Here is an 18,655-nt window from a genome sequence, read left to right as displayed (position 1 = left end):
AAGATTTTTGGCAGTTTCCTTAAGATATTAGCAGTTGGCGAACCCATACCTGGCAAAAATTTAGCTTATCTCTACCCTATTTCTTTTTTTACATTTTAGCTCTTCATTTTAAGTCCATTATTAGGGGGCCCCATTTAAGAACACCCGTGCCTTCAGACTCAAGCATTTGACTATTAAAAACACGCAAGAGTTCCTAAAAATCTGAGACTGAAGAGACTAAAATATTTAAAGTGTTTTTTTTGCAGAGGGACATAGACAACTGCTCAGTAAGGTGACAAAACTTTAAAGAGAGCGATGAGTTATCAATACGTATAACTCCACAAGGAAATGTGGTAAGTAGGTACAAGTCTCACAAGCACTGAGCTGCTCTGTATCTCTACAGAAGACATGCAATATAGAAAATATGCTGACTCTTACAGCATGAGTGACAGCTTTGCAGAGTAAAGTGTTTCAGCAGTGTTTATTTTCCTGTTCATCTAAAAATCAAAAGTTGTATTTCTTTCCCTTTGTATTAGGGAAGATTGTAGGTTTGGACCTACATAGATTAGAAATGTGTCAGACATGAAACAGTGCAATTCTTGGTTTTGACAGCAGGCTGATATATCAAGATCTTCCAGCAATATAAAGTCATTAGCATAGGAGGGGCAGTGTTGGAGTTGTTGATTTTTCCCTCAGTTGGAGATTATATTGGTCCATGAAAAATTATGGGCAGAGTTATTAAATATCGAACAGGGGAATACAGAGGAATCCAAAGAAAAGTGTTAACATATTTATCAGTGTGAATGTGTGTTCGATTGCTTTGAACATTTGAACTCCATACTGTGCTGAATCATTAAGCTCCAGGAAATTAACAAACTCTGTCTCAATGGAGGTACTTAATTTGGTAAAAAAAAATACCTTTTTTTTCATAAATTGGTTTGATCATTTTTTTTAACTAGTTTATTTAATCTGCTCTTAAAGATAAAATAAGAACAACTGCTACAATAGAAATGATAAATCTTTCTCCTTGTAGTTGCCACCTATAGCAGAAAGAATAATGACTGGATACCTCACTATGGGGAATAGAAGCATGCAAAGTGGCTTGTTATATCTGACCAAAAACACATTTTGTGGTAAAACATTTTTGTGTCACCATCTGCTGCTGTCCCCAGTGGAAACAAAGCTACAGCAAAGTGGCTAGGTTTGGGTTAAAGGGGCCCTGTCACCCTAAAAAATAATTCAAAACCTTATTTTATGATTACTTTACTTTCATTACTTAAATTATTTAAATATTGTTTCTTTTAATCTTATAATTCACAATCTTAACACACAGGCAGGTGCCATTTTGTGGACACTGTTATTAAGGCAAGCATCACACAATGGCCAAATCTTGTTTATGCTCCAGAATGCAGCACCTGATCCCCATGCACTGGCTGCACAATTAGATGGTCAGCAGTGCACCGACTTTAAGAAAGTGCAGAATAGAAAGTGAAAGTAATTAGCTGCCCCGCCTCTATTCCTAAAGCATAGAGGAGGGGCAGGCAGTATATGATTGACAGCTTAGGACTTTTCTTGCACAGCTTTTTATGTCTCGGTAAAAGGTCCACTTTAAAGAAAAAAAACAAGAATGAAAAGAACTGTAGCGGTTTTAATTTGCCTTTAAATTTGAGTTTTATACTATGTGTTTAAGTGTGCTAAAGATGGTATTACCAAGGCTTGATTTTGTTGACAAATATTTGAATGAAAACGAATGTTACTTTTTACAATGTATCATTGTGCCAATGTGAAATGTAACATTAAATAATGTGACTGCTGTGGTGGGATGCAGATTACCCCAATTTTCTTTTGTTTATGCCACAGCACCTCAGATCCATTACACTAAATGGAGTTGTATAATGGTTTGTAATTACTGCCCTAGCTAACTACCCATGAGGGGCAAAGCTATCCTCTTTATTTATTTTTTTAATTACATTTTTAGTGGCATGGTGCACCCAATTATAGGAAAACCCCACATCTTGAAAATCACAAGTCCCAACATTTCATTTAATAGATTCCATACCTATATTTATAAATAGAGATGAGTTCATATACATGGGTAAAAGAACACTGATCAAACTGTCGGAGAGCATAGTTTTTCCTCATAGTTTTCCTAGTTAATAAATCATTTTATACTTCTGGTATAATTACTGCTATTGGGTTTGGTAGCGACTAGTGACTACTTGGAAAAAATCTCTGATTTAAAAACTAAATAGGAAACATACATAAAAAAAAACCCAGAAAACCTCAGGCCTAACAATTTATTTTTCTGTCCTTTTTCTGTTAGGATTATTAATTAAGTCTTAAGGAAAGACTATGTTTGATGGGCTTTACATGCTCTATATATCTATATACGTGTATACATACACATACAGGCTGTAGCAGGCTGCAAGCGCTGAAAATGGTTACTGCCTGCTGACCTGAGAGAACCAACGTGTTGAACTACAGAACCGATAGCAGAGATTAATTCATCTGAGGGCTTATTAAATCATTCAGGTTTCATATGGTTCTCAGCACAGCAAATATTTTGATCAGTTTCACACACAAGCAATTCTCAGCCTTTCTATTCCAGGAAAGGTGCTAAGAGGTGTCAGTATATAGTTGTATTTCAGCATTATAAATCAGGCCTTGTGTATTATCCAATCAAAATACTTCACTTTTCTCTGACACCTTTTCTGTCACCCAGCAGGTGTCTCTTGCACAGCTCACACTGATGTCTCTAGCAGTCGTCATGGATACTTTGAACTTTTTCACACACTCACCTGTCAAAACACTGATTAGAAGTGTTCCTTGTACCTACAAATCAAGGGGGAATTGCATTTCCATTTCATTCTAAAAGCATACGTTTTGCCGTTTTTTTCCCTCACATTACAGACTTGCATTACGTAAACACAGCATATCTATCTGTCTGTCATTTTATCTGTCTGTCATATGTTCCTTAAAGGAGAAGGAAAGGATTTACATGAAAATCCCTTTAATATAATTACCATACTTCTGCCTCCCAAACAGCTATAGCAGTTCTTCTGGATGAGCATTATTTATCCAGCTTGCTGTCTTGAAAGTAAGCCCTCTCTTAAATAGATTGCAGTTGCCATTTTCAAGCTGCTGACATCACTTCCGCCCGTGTCTCCTACACTGTAAACTGCAGCTTTAGGGAGAGGGGCTGTGCAGGACTGTCTTGAAAAAACAGAGGAGAGTTCCGATTGGACAATGTGATTAAGTGGGCGGGGCTAACGAGGGCAAGACTTTCAGCATGTACAGGCTGAATATGCTAATGAAGAAAAAAAAAACGGCAGCAGCAGCTCAGCAGTGAGGTTTTGTTTGACCGAAGCTTCATGAGCGAGGCCTTATCACTTTAAAGGGATCCTGTCATCGGAAAACATGTTTTTTTCCAAAACGCATCAGTTAATAGTGCTACTCCAGCAGAATTCTGCACTGAAATCCACTTCTCAAAAGAGCAAACAGATTTTTTTATATTCAATTTTGAAATTTGACATGGGGCTAGACATTTTGTCAATTTCCCAGCTGCCCCTGGTCATGTGACTTGTGCCTGCACTTTAGGAGAGAAATGCTTTCTGGCAGGCTGCTGTTTTCCTTCTCAATGTAACTAAATGTGTCTCAGTGGGACATGGGTTTTACTATTGATTGTTGTTCATAGATCTACCAGGCAGCTGTTATCTTGTGTTAGGGAGCTGTTATTTGGTTACCTTCCCATTGTGTTTGGCTGCTGGGGGGGGGGAGGGGGGTGATATCACTCCAACTTACAGTACAGCAGTAAAGAGTGATTGAAGTTTATCAGAGCACAAGTCACATGACTTGGGGCAGCTGGTAAATTGACAAAATGTCTAGCCCCATGTCAGATTTCAAAATTGAATAGAAAAAAATCTGTTTGTTCTTTTGAGAAATGGATTTCAGTGCAGAATTCTGCTGGAGCAGCACTATTAACTGATTAATTATGAAACATTTTTTCCCATGACAGTATCCCTTTAAGAAACTGAAAGTGTTTAAACAAATCTTCATTCTTCTTAGGCATATTTACCAAATTATAACTTGTACAAATACAATTTAAATCCTTTCTTGTGCTTTTTTAAAGGACAGATCAATATGAAAACGATATCACCTTTATCATTTCCATTTCTAGCCAATATTCACAACCTGTTCATTATTTCCATTTTACTTATTTGCTTGTCATTAAAGGGAACTATCATTAATGTTTCATTTTAAAAAAAAAAACAAAAAACATTTTAATGATCTGGTTTTCCTTTGAATGCGGCATTCGGTTTCCTGTATAATAACGACTAAATTGCATACAGTTACCTGCTGTAACTTTTTGTTCTTATAAGATTTGCTTATAATTTGCTTTAATCTCTAGCAGTCCCTTGACCCTGTATTTTTTTGCGTATGTGTAGGGGTTTTCCCTGATAGTTGTTCGAATGTGTATTGCTGCATCTGCTTAGTTTGCAATGGGCTGGACACAAAGTAGAATCTCTTTTACTTTCAGCTATGTCTTGCCATTTTGATTACATTCATATTTATAATTGCAGCAAAGAAAGTTGTGTACCCCTTGTCCTGAAAAAACACCTTAGTTGCATCAAAAATCAGATGCAATCATTGTATAACATTATTATTTCATTTCAATTTTACCACCAGTTTGATCGATATCTTATACTTCCTTATGTTATTCTTATTATGTTCTTTACCTGTCAAGTAGAATAAACCTTTGCCTTGACAAGATTGTACCTGTCATACAAAGGAAAGAGCAAAACTGAAAAAATAAGCATGTCAGAAGGTTATCTTGCTTCTGCTGAGCATTCATTTAAATAGAAAGCTTTCCTTCTCTATATATCACATGTCCTGTCACCTATTTCTTCACTTATACTGCATGAGTCATTTAATATGCAGTATTTTCCCCTTTTCCATCAATACTAGAACAATCTTCATTGACCAAGAGCACTAATCATATGAAGCACAAAACTGGCAGTGTGCTTCTTAGTACCTTTAATCCTGTAACTGCTTTTTTGACCTGGTGTCCTCTTGGCTCTTCTGATCACTCATGATTTTATCAATGCTGGTTCTGACCTAATGATTCAAAGAAATCACCATGCGCTAATGTCTTTTGTTTTCATATTTGCTGAACTTGATTTACACTCTGGTTTGCATTTCTTTATATATTTTGTGCCTTTGTCTGCTTTAGTTAGCTTATACTGACACCCTATGTTGTTAAAATGTATGGGTCTTGGAGAGGTGAGATCAGTCGGCATATACATTTAGTGGTGTCTGCCTCCTAACCATTGTTTAAAGACACAGTTTTCTAATCTTTTATACCCGTGAGACAAATTCAACTGCATTGCATATAGGAGAGCCATACAAATGTGATAAAAGTTCCTGGTAAATGCCAAAATAAAGGCTATGATTGGCTTTTCATAAACCCATGTGGAATACTAGTCTGCCACTGGCAATGATTGTCATATTAACATTTCTCCAAATATATTCCAGTAGAATTCATTTTTGTTGCACCCTTGACACAATGACAACACTTAATACTATTTATATAATCAGAGCTTCACATATTTCACATATATAAGTTCTTTCTTTTCCAAGCTAGGAATAATCTTATGAGGTCTGTTATATTTTTTGTCCTTTTGGTCCTATGCAAAAGTCCCACTATAATATTTTTTTATTCAGTGTAAGATTGTACAGTAATTAGAATCCTTGTAGTGCTTTATTAATAAAGTTTTACATACATGCTCCCGGGTGCTAGTCATAGCTACTAAGATTAATTTTTATCTGTTAATTAGCACAGGAAAAATCTTTTGTGAGCAGGGCCCTCTGATCCTATTTTTATTCTGTTACCCTGGTTTGTTAATGTGAGATTTTGATTGGAGTAGACCCTCGCACACCCGTTATGCAGCTGTATAGATTAGCTCGGTGCTCAATGGATGGAGGATACGGTAACCTCCCAGTAACTGGAACAAAAAAACACACAAAACTTGTATCTGCAGGGCAAGCCCTTGCAAAAGTTTTTACTGCGGTTTACTACGGACCGCAGTAAAAACTTTTGCAAGGGCTTGCCCTGCAGATATAAGTCTCGTGTGCTGGTGTTTTTTTGTTCTTGTTAATGTGAGACCCTGTTTGTTATTTGAAAATCATTGTGCAACTTGCTGGTGCTGTATAAATTGATGATAAAGATGATTATAGGTTACTAAAATTTGACAAACGAAATTGGATTAAATGAGAACAAAATTTTAACTAAAGATGCAAGCTAGAAAAAATGTACATTAAGTTTTGGGCTTCTGTACCAGCCCAAAGCAACCACAGCCCTTTAGCATGGAAGATCTGAGCCTCTGAAGATGCCCCAGTAGCTCCTCTTTTCTACTGATTCATTGCACATGCTCTGTGCTGCGCTTAGGGACAGAGGCATATAAAATATAAATGTCACAGTATAAGGCTGATTAGTAATTAATTAATACAGATAATTACTACATGAAGCACAGAAATCAGTGCAACCAGCATCAGAATTTAATAATCCGCCCTGTAGAATCAGGTTATGTTAGAGGCCAACCTCATTTTCTGCTTTATAACTTGTGACAACCCCTAACCCCTGTCGCAGTTTATTAGAAAAATAGTGACTGCTGCATTTAAAAATAGAAGCTTTAAATTAAAGTTGTGTTCTGCCTTCTTTGTAGAGTGCCCATTGCCAAGAATGATGCGAACTGCTGGGACCTCTCTGTTCAACTGGATGGTAAAAGCCACTCCGTTAAAGTCACCAGGATAAAAGATACATTCTCAGTAAGTTCTGTTCATGTACAATTAAACGTTTATTTGGTCAAGCTGGTTACTGCAGGTATTCATACCATTTGACCCTTAACTGCTTGTTAAATTGCAGCTTCTTGCATTCTTTTGCTGATTGTTATGAAATTGACTGGCTTACCAATGCCCTGAACACTAGTGGTTTGTTCTTGTGACTAAAGTAATGAACTGGATGCTATTTAATTTCTTCTATTGACCAAATATCACATATGGGCCTATGAGTAAGTGCCCCTATAGGCACGAAACACGTTAGGTCTTCATGTCCTAATAAATTTTTCTACTTTTTATATTTGCCTCTTTATTTGTGGAGACCCTCCAAAACTGGACAGATTGCAGAGAGTAAAGAGAAGAGTAACTTGATTAACAGTACAGGATTTTTAATTGATTATATTTTTAGAATTTGTTTTATTAGCAAAAGCAGCTTATTGCCCCCCCCCCCGGGCAATATGTGGGGCATTGCTGTCTGAGGCACAGTTCTCGCCTTTTGCACACTAAAAAACACAGACAAAAACTATGAAAAAATCACAAAAAAAGAAGAATTATGTATGCATAATACATAACAGCAATCAGCAAAAAATATAAATACATACCACCACAATACAGTCAAAAGCAGATTTGCAGAAAGGAAGCGGATACACTAGCCACATAATAAGAATTACTCTTATAATGATAATGATAATAATGTGTTTTTAGTGTGCAAGAAAAAGTGTGTGCATTAAGCTGCCATATATGGGGAGCGCTTTTGAGCTTAATGCACCTTAACTTGAGTTCAATAGTTTGCTGTTTATCTCTAGAGTACCCTCCATTGATCTATATCTTTGCATGGATCTCAACTTGCCTTATGGCAAAAGAGCCCTTGAGGACCACTTATGCGTGTTTATTTCTCGGTCATGGCCATCTATAATTTTGTCATATCGGCTCATTTATAAACATTGGGCAAATTTGGTATTGGGCAGTAACACATAGAAACCAATAAGTGACTTTGTTTTTTCAGCCATGTGCAGTTTCAACAATGAAAGAAAATCTTTGGTTGGTTGCCATGGGTTTACAGTTCAGGTGCACATTTGGCCAGTGTTTATAAATGAACCCCATTGTCTTTTGTATTGTGTCTAATTTGATTGTTTTGCAATCAATCAATTTCTGCAATCCATAAAACTGAAAGAACATGTAATGCATATTTTTTCTCAGATTGAATATTATTATTTATTACAGGGTATGATATATCAATGGGGTTATTTATCAAAGGCCGAGTTTGTGAGGTTTTTTTATACCTCAAATAAACTCACAACTCTAATGTTTGCTTATTTGAAAATTCGAAAATGCGAAAAAAAAAACAAACATCATGAAGGCTAAAAACAACTTCAAATGGTTGAAGGGACCTCTGCCGTTGACTTCTTTATGTCCTTGACAGGTTTTAGCTGAAGTATTTTTGGACTCAAGCTATTTGTAGCTTCGGGGCATAATACATTTTTTTTTAACCAAAAAATTTGAGTTTTTACTGAAACTAACCTCGAAAAACCCTTTTTTCAGGAAAAAACACTACTCAACCTTTGATAAATAAATGTGTTCTGTCAACATGACTGTGTTCTTTCCTGCTGTAGACAACCCAGTTCCTCACTGATAAATAGAATAGTTGGTTGTTCCAGGTTAATTTTTTTTCGTTTCAGAGAACATGCACAAGTTTGTGATTTGTTTTTCTTTAAATGAAACAGATCTTGGCATAACACAACTATTTCTTACAGAACTGTTACAAAGCATGTTTTGATTAGCAGAAAGAAAAAACATATTTGCTGGCTACTTAAATGATAAAACATCATGATAAAGAAGCTATAAACCCTATAGGAGCAACATATTTTGTCCACCATAGTTTGGATGCATTTTTGAGATACCACAGTTCTCCTTTATTAATATATGAAAATGTAAACCACATAATACAACCTGACAAAAGATTGTACTACTGGATAGGGTGAAGGATAATTTAATGAATTGAAGACATTCTAACAGTAAGAGAACAAGGGCACATCCTATATCTTTCCTTTCCAATGACTGTGATTTGACACATTTTTTGGGGTAATGATGGCAGTTTTGCCATTGTTCAAAAACCATTTGTAATGTTGAGACCAAATCAAGTAATCAATCAAGTAATGCGCACAGACACAATGTGCATTTTTAAACATTTTTTTTTTTTCTAAATCCTGCCTTGGAATTAACACTTTGTGAAACATTCTTCTCAAACTGTTAATATTTGATCTCACCATGTAAATGGGTCAAGAACACACTGCTTTGGCTGTAAAAAAAAAAAAAAAAGGCAAGGAATCTGAGAGGTTTTCTGATTCCTTTGGAGTAATGTCACACAATCTGCCTCAGCTAAAGTACTTTTTAGTTCTAAATGATTTGCATTCCATCTTCTTGTTTACATTTTTTCAGCTGCTGCTATATACGCTGTCGTTCAGCGGTGTCAAAACATGGGCATAAAGAACAATTTAATTGCGCCGACATTCAGAATGCGCATTTCCCCTGATAAGTTTTCCCCTTTGAGATCTTGCTAGCAGTATTGCAAAAAAAAAAAAGACGCCGTTGTAGTGTGAAAGTGCATCAGCTGTGACTAAATGTTTTGATACAGCCTTCTCAAAGGAGCGACTAGTGGCTTCTCTTTTAATGTGTGAAGCCGTTTCAGACACAGATCCTCACATGGATCTAATTAGTCTTTCACAGGGACTGGAGGTCCATTTCTTGCAGCTGAATTCTCATTTCATTCCCCCATAACTAGAAACACCTCTCTTCAAACGGGTTCCTTCAAAGAAAGGGGAGTTTAGGGTTGCATGTTTTACAGCTTTTTGATGTTGATTTCCCTTTAACTGAGAAGATCTTATGTTTATACAACTGTTATTATTATTAAGAAAACATAGCTGCGTTCTGTAGGGATCATTTAGCAATGTCAGTGACTGATCTGTGGGGCAGACGATAGGTTGCAATTGTGAAGATAATCACTGTATGTTTGCTAAATAGTTTACACTAATTTCTGAACAGGATAGAAAAGTATAAGTATATCATGGTTGGATATTGTGTATCTATATTATGTAAGAATGACAAGTAGCTGGGTTACAGGTAAATGCATATATTCCTGTTATGTGCGTGTAAAATTTCGGTGTAGAATTCTATAATATAGTTAAATAGTTAGTTACATAAAAGTCAGACAAAGTCTATCAAGTTCAACCCCTCCAAATGAAAACCCAGCATCCATACACACACCCCTCCCTACTTTCACATAAATTCTATATACCCATATCTATACTAACTATAGAGTTTAGTATCACAATAGCCTTTGATATTATGTCTGTCCAAAAAATCACCCAAGCCATTCTTAAAGGCATTAACTGAATCAGCCATCACAACATCACCCGGCAGTGCATTCCACAACCTCACTGTCCTGACTGTGAAGAACCCCCTACGTTGTTTCAAATGAAAGCTCTTTTCTTCTAGTCTAAAGGGATGGCCTCTGGTACGGTGATCCACTTTATGAGTAAAAAGGTCCCCTGCTATTTGTCTATAATGTCCTCTAATGTACTTGTAAAGTGTAATCCTGATGATCATATGCTAGGGTATAAATGCCTTTCTAAATGTTTAACTATTTATGGTGGCTAAAATAATTCTTATGAATACCTATACTGATAAATTGTGTACCCCCCCACCCTTGTTGCTCATCATGATGCTCGCCACGGTAGATAACTTACATAGTTACATAGTTACTTGTGGCAATTCATAGCTTTATGGTTGAGGAAGTAGTAGGGATGGGTTTTAAACATAAGGTTTAAAATGAAGAACAGTAGCATTGAGATATAAGTGCATAATTAATATGAGCATGAGCAACTGTCTAATAACTGTATATCTTGTTGGTTTTTAGAATACACATATGTTTGCCAAAAGTATGTTTAATTCCTCTTATAGCTTTTGCACACTAGCAAGCGTTGTTTAAAATGTTGTTTTTGCGAATGTTTAGCACTGCTCCTATTGTAAAATCATTAGCTGCCAAATTATACATTGCTCATTATCTCTAAGCAAAAGTTAGGTGTTGTCAAATATTTTGTCACAAAAAAACTGTTATTACATACACTTTGCATGTTCGCCAAAGCCATTTGTTTTCAAACATTGCGAGGAAGTTGTTGAGGTCTGTAATCGGCCAAAAAAGACACAAACATGGTCGCTAACGTTCACAAAGGTGTTTGCGAACAGTTTTTGCACTAATGAAACATATTTTATTCCCCATATGTATTTTGATCACTGTTAAAAATAGTGGCAGTCAAAGACCCATGGTATGCCACAAGTCACTTCCATTAATAAGAAGGGATGTGAGGTGCGTAGTGTTGGATTCATCACTTGAAAATGCACCCATAAATGGTTCTTGGTGATAATTGCAGGCCTGGTGTTTTCTCTAATGACAATTGGAAACAACCCTGATGGGGCTCATGAGCGTTTTTATTTCTAATACTTGTAGCAGCAATAAATCTGCCTAAATAATTGTAGATGCTAATACATCTGCTGGAAGTGAGTAATTATCTCTCAGCAAAGTTGTACAGGTATGGGACCTGTTATCCAGAATGCGTGGGATCCGGGGTTTTCCCTAAGGAGTCTTTCCATAATTTAGATCTTTAGATCTTAAGTCTACTAGAGAAGCATGTAAACATTAAATATACCCAATAGGCTGGTTTTGCTTCCAATAAGGAACAAATCTTCTTTTGGTCAAGTGCAAGCTACTGTTTTATTACTACAGCGAAAAAAAATGTTCATTTGCACATTTATGTGGGAATTATTTTGACTCCCACTTCAGTACCTGGGTACTCTAATAAATGGGGGGTCATATGGATTTAACCCATATTTAGGCAAAGAAATGGAGCGACTTCTCACCTAATTCATTGCTGCTATGCAAATATTTTAAACGTGTGTGTTTTTTATGGTTTAGTTAGACTCCTTTATTTGAACATGACATGTTTCTAGCAAAACTCTTTTTCAAGAATTCATATGAATCCACCTCATGACATAAGCATTTCTAGTTTTTGATACATGCAAGTTTCAGCTTAGTAGAAATATTTACATGGTCAGATAACTCATTTCCCTTTTATCACAACAAGAAAACAAGTACATTTACTACACTGCTGCTTGGCATATCAACTATATTAAAAGTGATTATAGACTGGGACAGAGTAAATTGACCTTATACATTGTATAAAATATAAACACATTTAATACAAGAAGGCCTGATTAGAAAACTATAATAGAGAAGCAATAATAATAGTAAAAATACAAGTTTGCGATCACTTATTTGTAAACCTCCTATCTAGAACCTCTGAATTATAAAAAGCCATTTCCCATTAATTCCTTTCAAAATTATTTATTTTTCTCTGTAATAATAAAACAGTACCTTGTACTGGATTGTAACTAAGCTGCATAAATCTGTTTTGGTGGCAGAGTGATCCTTTTGGGCTTATTTTAATATTTAAATGTGTTTTAGTACACTTATGGTGATCCAAATTACAGCAAATCTGGAAATCCAAGCCTGACCTCAAGCATTCCAGATACAGTAATAGATTCAATACCTTGACTAGGACTTGACCTGAACTAGAGTCTAGACTAGGCACGATAAATATAGGCCTTCAACACAAGTGAGCAGGGTGCACGCCAAAATTATTATTTAGAGCAGGGAATGTAGCTGTCTTTAGTTTCTAAGAAGGACTTGTTTTATTGGTGGAAACCATACTGCTTCTCTTTTTACCAATTTATTTCTTAGTATGCTATAATTTTCATTGGTGTCTTATAGAAGTTAGGATTAGACCCTTAGTTTTGACAGTTGAGATTAACATTTCATTACAAAATTTAATACAGGTTCCCTAGTTGTAGTGCACTTGATTGTATGTCTGTTTGGGGGTTTGTGGGGAGCATTGAAACAGAAGTGGGTTTACTGAGGTACTGGGGATTTCTGTTTAATTGAGGCTTTTGTTGGGGTACTGATTGTGCCTGTAAAACATTTAGGTAACTGTTTTTTTACTGTTTGCCAACCTTGCCTTGCATAAGTTGCATTATCTAAACCTAATATTTTAGGTCTTATGGCAGACTCTGCTGAGCAAGTAACCATGAATGCATACAGTATATAGCTTATTTATTTTTTCTTCCTAAATTGTATTGCCATAATTGCATGACCAAGTTACCAATGAATAATACATTTATGTATTACCTTATACATCTTTGTATCATCATTATTGTTCTTAAGGCCCTCCTTCAGATTATTGCAATGATTATCCTTTATTTATATATCCTCCACATTTTACTATACTGTACTATACAGAAATTAATCTTTCACATCAATTGCTGCCCCCTATAAGCAGGAAATATCAGATCCCTGCTGTGGATAATATGCATATTGCTTCATTATAGAAACTATAGTTTGTCACAACCTGTATTTTTTTAATAAGACTGTGCTGACTGTTGAAATTCTTTTTGATGATATAAGCAATCTCTTAATATACAGTCAAAGAGATTCCCAACTATAGATGTTAGACTTGCTGGCCAATGATTTTCTGGTTGAGATCCTTATACTTTAGTTGTGCAACATCCGCCAATGACATAATATCAATAAGAATATTGTGACTTATAAAAAAGGAGAATTTCTGACTAAGCCTAAACTTAAGGGCAAGTAATGCCCCAATCAAATGTTTCCCTACTGTTATATACCACCCCGCTTCAAGCTGAACTTACCTAGATACCACCCCCAAATCTATACCCGCAGTTGTAGTTTTTGTTTATTTTTACTGGTAATAGAGAAGAGCATTTGTGTGTATGTTCACATACAGAGGGGGTGGGGGGTGGCAATAAGACACTTCTTGTTCCTACCCCACTTCAAGAAGTATATGGAATACAGAAACAAATGGCCACCAATGGCACTTTAACATTTACGTGGAAGTTCCTTACTGTTATTGAAACAAGTTTTCATTACATTTCTGCATTTAAACAAAATAAATATCCTAAAGGCATTGAATAAAAAAATCATTTAATTTTATATATATATATATATATATATATATATATATATATATATATATATATATATATATATATATTCATGCACATATTGAATAAAAGTTAAAATAAATGCAATTTAATGAAACCTGTCATGACGTTGACATGTTTTGCAACTTATTTTCAGGCTTGGAGTTAACTGTTCCACATGTAATTCTTATAGCACATTGGCAGTTTGCCCCAAAAGTGAGCAATGTAATGTGTTGGTAATATAAATAGCAAATTAGCATTTAAGCTACTGCACTTAAGTTATTTGATTTCACATGTGCCTCTAGTTGGCAAGAAAAGAGCGGAAATTAAACTCTCAAAAAATCTGAATGCATAAAGGAGCTTGGTTCTTTTGATTGAAACCACATACTTAGCATTTGATTTTAGCCAGTGCCAGTGGTAGGGGAAATTACAGCAGAAGAACAAATACACGGCAAGCTGTGAAAATGGCAATTGGCAATGCATGCCTTCTATGTGACTGCAGTATTTCTGCAAATTCATCCACAGCTCTTCTGTAATCTGTTATCGCTACAGGTATGCCAAATGGTTTTACCTTTATTTCGAGTGGAATTACTTCATACTCTTTTCATCTAATCTGCTGCTCTTTCCACTAGCTAGTTTTCTAAAGATCTGTCATTTGATTCCTTTACTAAAATGGGGCCATATAAAGATTTCTGAAAAATGAAAGATCTTTTTCTTCAGTTTAATTTGTAATTCTCTTATCTTGTTTTCTGATATTGCCTTATTTCTTCAAATAGTCCGTATACGAAAATGTTGCTATGCACAGTTTGTACAATAGGTTTGAATGATACCATCCAGGAAATATTCGTATTACAGTTTTTCCATATACCATGTACACATTTTCCTAGCACTCAAGAAATACTTTACAAAGGAAAAATAACATTCTAAAGTGCAATAAATAGTTATTTATATAGTTATTGCCCTTTTTTATTTGTTTTTCCGTTTAAACAAAACAACTGAAACTTATAGTAAATTGGAGAGCTAGCCATTAACAATATGAAAAACCTTTAAAAAATTATGGCACTACTAAAAAAATATTTGATTTGAAATGTGTCTGAGGCTGAACTAGCTAGTTACAGTTTTGTAGCAAACATTTCATATTGTAGCAATAATAAAGATATTTTGAGACCTCTCTTTTAATTATTATGTGATTGTTTTAATGCATTTGCATAATGGTATGGTGTATTGCCTTCACAGGACAATATTCTGTATTTTGCAGAGTATTAGCCATACTTATTTAGAGGACAGAAAATATGTATGCTTCTTCACCTGGATTTTATCTTATTTCTTATCAAAAGATGGCAGTTACTTGCTATGAAAATTAAACCACTTTAAACATAAGGCTGTATCTCCAATACTTTATCACCCAATGCTGTCTACAGTTAGAGGTCAGTTTGATTTATTTTGTGGAAAAAAAATTATTTTTTTTTTTGTGATCAAGTTTTTATTTTCCTTGATTGCTGGTGTTCTTTTTGTAAAATCTGAATTCAGAAAAAGTTGAGTTTTTTTGCTGAATTTACATTGAATCTAAAAAAGTTGATAAGCTGTAGGAGAAAAACTTGATCACAAGGAAAATTGCATTGTTCCATTCAGTTTTGCAAAATCGACTGTATAAAAAAAAAAACCTTGTACAAGTATGGGACCTGTTATCCAGAATGCTTCAGACCTGGCCTTTTCGGATAAGGGATATTTCCATAATTTGATCACCATACCTTAAGTCCACTAAAAATCATTTAAATAAACCCAATTGGATAGTTTTGCCTGAGATAACGATTATTTATATCAAGTACAAGGTACTGCTTTATTGTTACAGAGGAAAAGGAAATAATTTTTAACATTTGTATTTGAATGAAATGGAGCCAAGGGGAGATGGCCTTCCTGTAATTTGGAACTTTCTGGATAACAGGTTTCCGGATAACCGATCCTATACATGTACTCAAAGCAGGCATGAGATGCATGAATCCCTTGCACTGGAACATGCAGTGCTTCAATGTAGGTGCAGCTAGTGCTAATATAGGCACACAGCACTAGTATGTGCAGTAAAAGTGCTAGAATGCCAAAGAGCTCTGTGTGTGTGTAGTTTTCCCTTTCTGTGCCTAGCATACAGTCTGGCAATTTTAAATGAGTTCATAAATCTATGACTGTAATGACACATGTCCAGATTATTGTTCTGACATACTCCTGTATATTTTTTTATGCTTTTGGCTTGACTATTATGGTTTATGCATGATACAATAGAGTTGAAAATATTGATCCAGTGGCTTTCAGGCAGTGGACTCTGTGTAATTATAATACATGTTCTCTATGAGTAGACCTTTTAAACACAATAGTGTAGGTTTTTTTATTTTGACTTTGACTTGAAATTTTAACTATTTTTCTACAAATATGCAACAAGAGTGTTTTGGGTTTTTTTTTTGTTATTGTTCATGTGCATTTATCCCCATTATTTTCCTGCACAGCTCAGAATAGCAAGTCTCTATTATTTAGTCTTCATCTCCTTAGCAGAAAGTTCTATCACAGGGACAAAATGAAAAAACAGGCAGAACAGCTCAGACAAAGATAGCAAAGTGTAACTGATCCCTGATCTCCTGGAAATGCTTCACCAGATCAGTAACAAAGAAAAAGGACAGAATGGCTGTCATTACAGAGTGGCACTAATTAGACTGGGGTGGGGAAGATCATTTTGCTTTCTCTCTGAGAGCTATTGAGGCAAGATGCACACAAATATGTACTAAGCAAGCTTGGTGCAATTGATCTGTTTATTCAATTGACTGTATAGTGTTTTTAATGTCCAATGCCATTGTAGAATGTGAGCATTGTAGAGGAAGATATAGTGAAGGTAACATTTAGCCATGAGAAAGGTTAGCGGTTAGTAGATATAGGCTGCCATGGAATTCTCTCCATCTTATCCACGTTACTGTCCTCTTTCTACTCAAACTAGCCTTGACATTTTTATTTACCAGCTACAATAAATCGCACATCACAAGAAACAACTGATGTGATTAATATAAATAGTTGCTGAAAACCACTGCCAAATATATTGGTGCTTTATAATTATTTTAATAATAATAATATACATTCTATTAGAGAAACACTCTTTGTAAAGCATGGTGTAGCCTTCTACAAAGATAATAAACGAAGTTTTTTTTCTAATTTGCTTGACACTTTATACTTTGATTTAAACCAGGCTTAGCAGTGAAAAAAAAAAAATGAGTAGAATTTCTTTTTTGTTTCTGAACACTAAAACATCTGTAAATGAGAGATGCCACAATAGCAGCTTTTCCATGGTTGTTAATCTCTGAGAAATTTGCCAAAAAAAGGTGGCCCACTGTGTTGATGAAACAGATTTGCTACAATATTTTTTTGAGGTTTTGGGCCACTAAGGCAACTATTGATGGGAATTCACTAGCCTGCTCATCAGAATCACAAGGGCATTTCTAACCATGGATGTTAGTTATTGTCAAAGGGTTGCACAAAATTTGAATTGATAACACAATTTGTAATCCTATTGATATATATTTTACTATAAAAAATACAAAGCCTCACATGCTCATTGTATAAAAGAAAACCTTTATGATTGTGCTATACAATAGTGCTTCAATTGGAGCAAAGTAGTTGGCAAATACCTGTGTGAGGTTTTAAACATAGAGTACTATTCATTCCCTACATAGCTAGTTTGACTCAGTTTGAATCTCTTTCTCCAGCTTTGGGCAAAAGTTACATATGTAGTCATAATAACATACCAGTTTTGTGACTGCTATATTATTCTAAGTAGAAATCTAAAAGGTCATAAAACTGTCTTTGGTACATGGTAGTGAATATCTTGCATATCATATTGTCTCTGGTAAAACTCATTCCCATACGATATAATGGGAAGCAGTGTTAGAAGCTCTAGGTGTTTTGATACAATAGCAATGTAAAAACCTGGTGTGCCAATACCGTTTATAAGCTCATTGAGATGTTACAGCTGCCCTTTTCTGCTAAGAGTGAACACTTAGCTACTACGCTGTTCAAATCTACATTTTTCTTGTGATTTGTCTGTCGGGAAAGCTAAACGGCAACAGTTAGTAATCCCCTCACATCAAATATAACAAATGTAAGACAGGATCCATTATATATGTGACAGGTGACAACATAGTTTGTTTGCAAGAGGTATACTTTAATTTAAAAGAAAAAGGAGCAAGAAACTAACCATTGACTGATACCAGTTGAAACCTTAAAACCAGGTGCTGTTAATAGGGCCTATAACATCATGATCCCGAAGATTCCTCTAGTTGTTTATTATTGGAAACCTGCCATAGAGAAGTTTCTTAAAGTCAAAATTCAGGCATTTGTCTCACTTTGCAAACTTTATTTTTATTTCATGAGGATTCCATAACTTTTTCAATGGTATAATAAATGTTGAGAACCTTTCCATAAAAGTTGTAAATGTGCTAACTAAAATATGAGAGTCTAATAAAAGTGCCATGTACTCAAATTCATAAGTCCTATAACTTGAGTAACATTTGATGAAAGGTATGTGAATCATTTTGGGACAACATATGGTGGCCACAGCTTCACAAATAAAAAGGGTTTAGACAAGCTGTTTCTATTGTCTGTGTAGAAGTGGTTGAAAGTGGAAATACTTATTTTTATAAAATGTTTCAAATTAACTTTTTTTGGTAATTTCTTATTGTTACCTACTATTAGGTACTGGTATGCCAGTCATAGAAAGCAGAAAACAAAAACCTTAGCTGTAAAATCAGTGTTT

The 18,655-nt window shown here is 35.1% G+C and overlaps 1 protein-coding gene across 2 annotated transcripts in view; it reads left to right on the top strand.

Moving 5' to 3' along the window:
• Window positions 1-18,655, top strand: part of pcca.L (propionyl-CoA carboxylase subunit alpha L homeolog) — a 261,425-nt gene that overhangs the window by 169,966 nt on the left and 72,804 nt on the right. For both annotated transcript variants that reach the window (XM_041582406.1, XM_041582407.1), the window contains exon 19: window positions 6,702-6,804. In XM_041582406.1, the coding sequence (XP_041438340.1) occupies window positions 6,702-6,804 (103 nt within the window). The remainder of the gene's footprint in view (window positions 1-6,701; window positions 6,805-18,655) is intronic.

This window comes from Xenopus laevis, chromosome 2L (assembly GCF_017654675.1).
Source record: "Xenopus laevis strain J_2021 chromosome 2L, Xenopus_laevis_v10.1, whole genome shotgun sequence".
In the NCBI taxonomy this organism is placed as follows: Eukaryota; Metazoa; Chordata; class Amphibia; order Anura; family Pipidae; genus Xenopus; species Xenopus laevis.
This window is presented reverse-complemented; position numbering and strand designations above follow the sequence as displayed.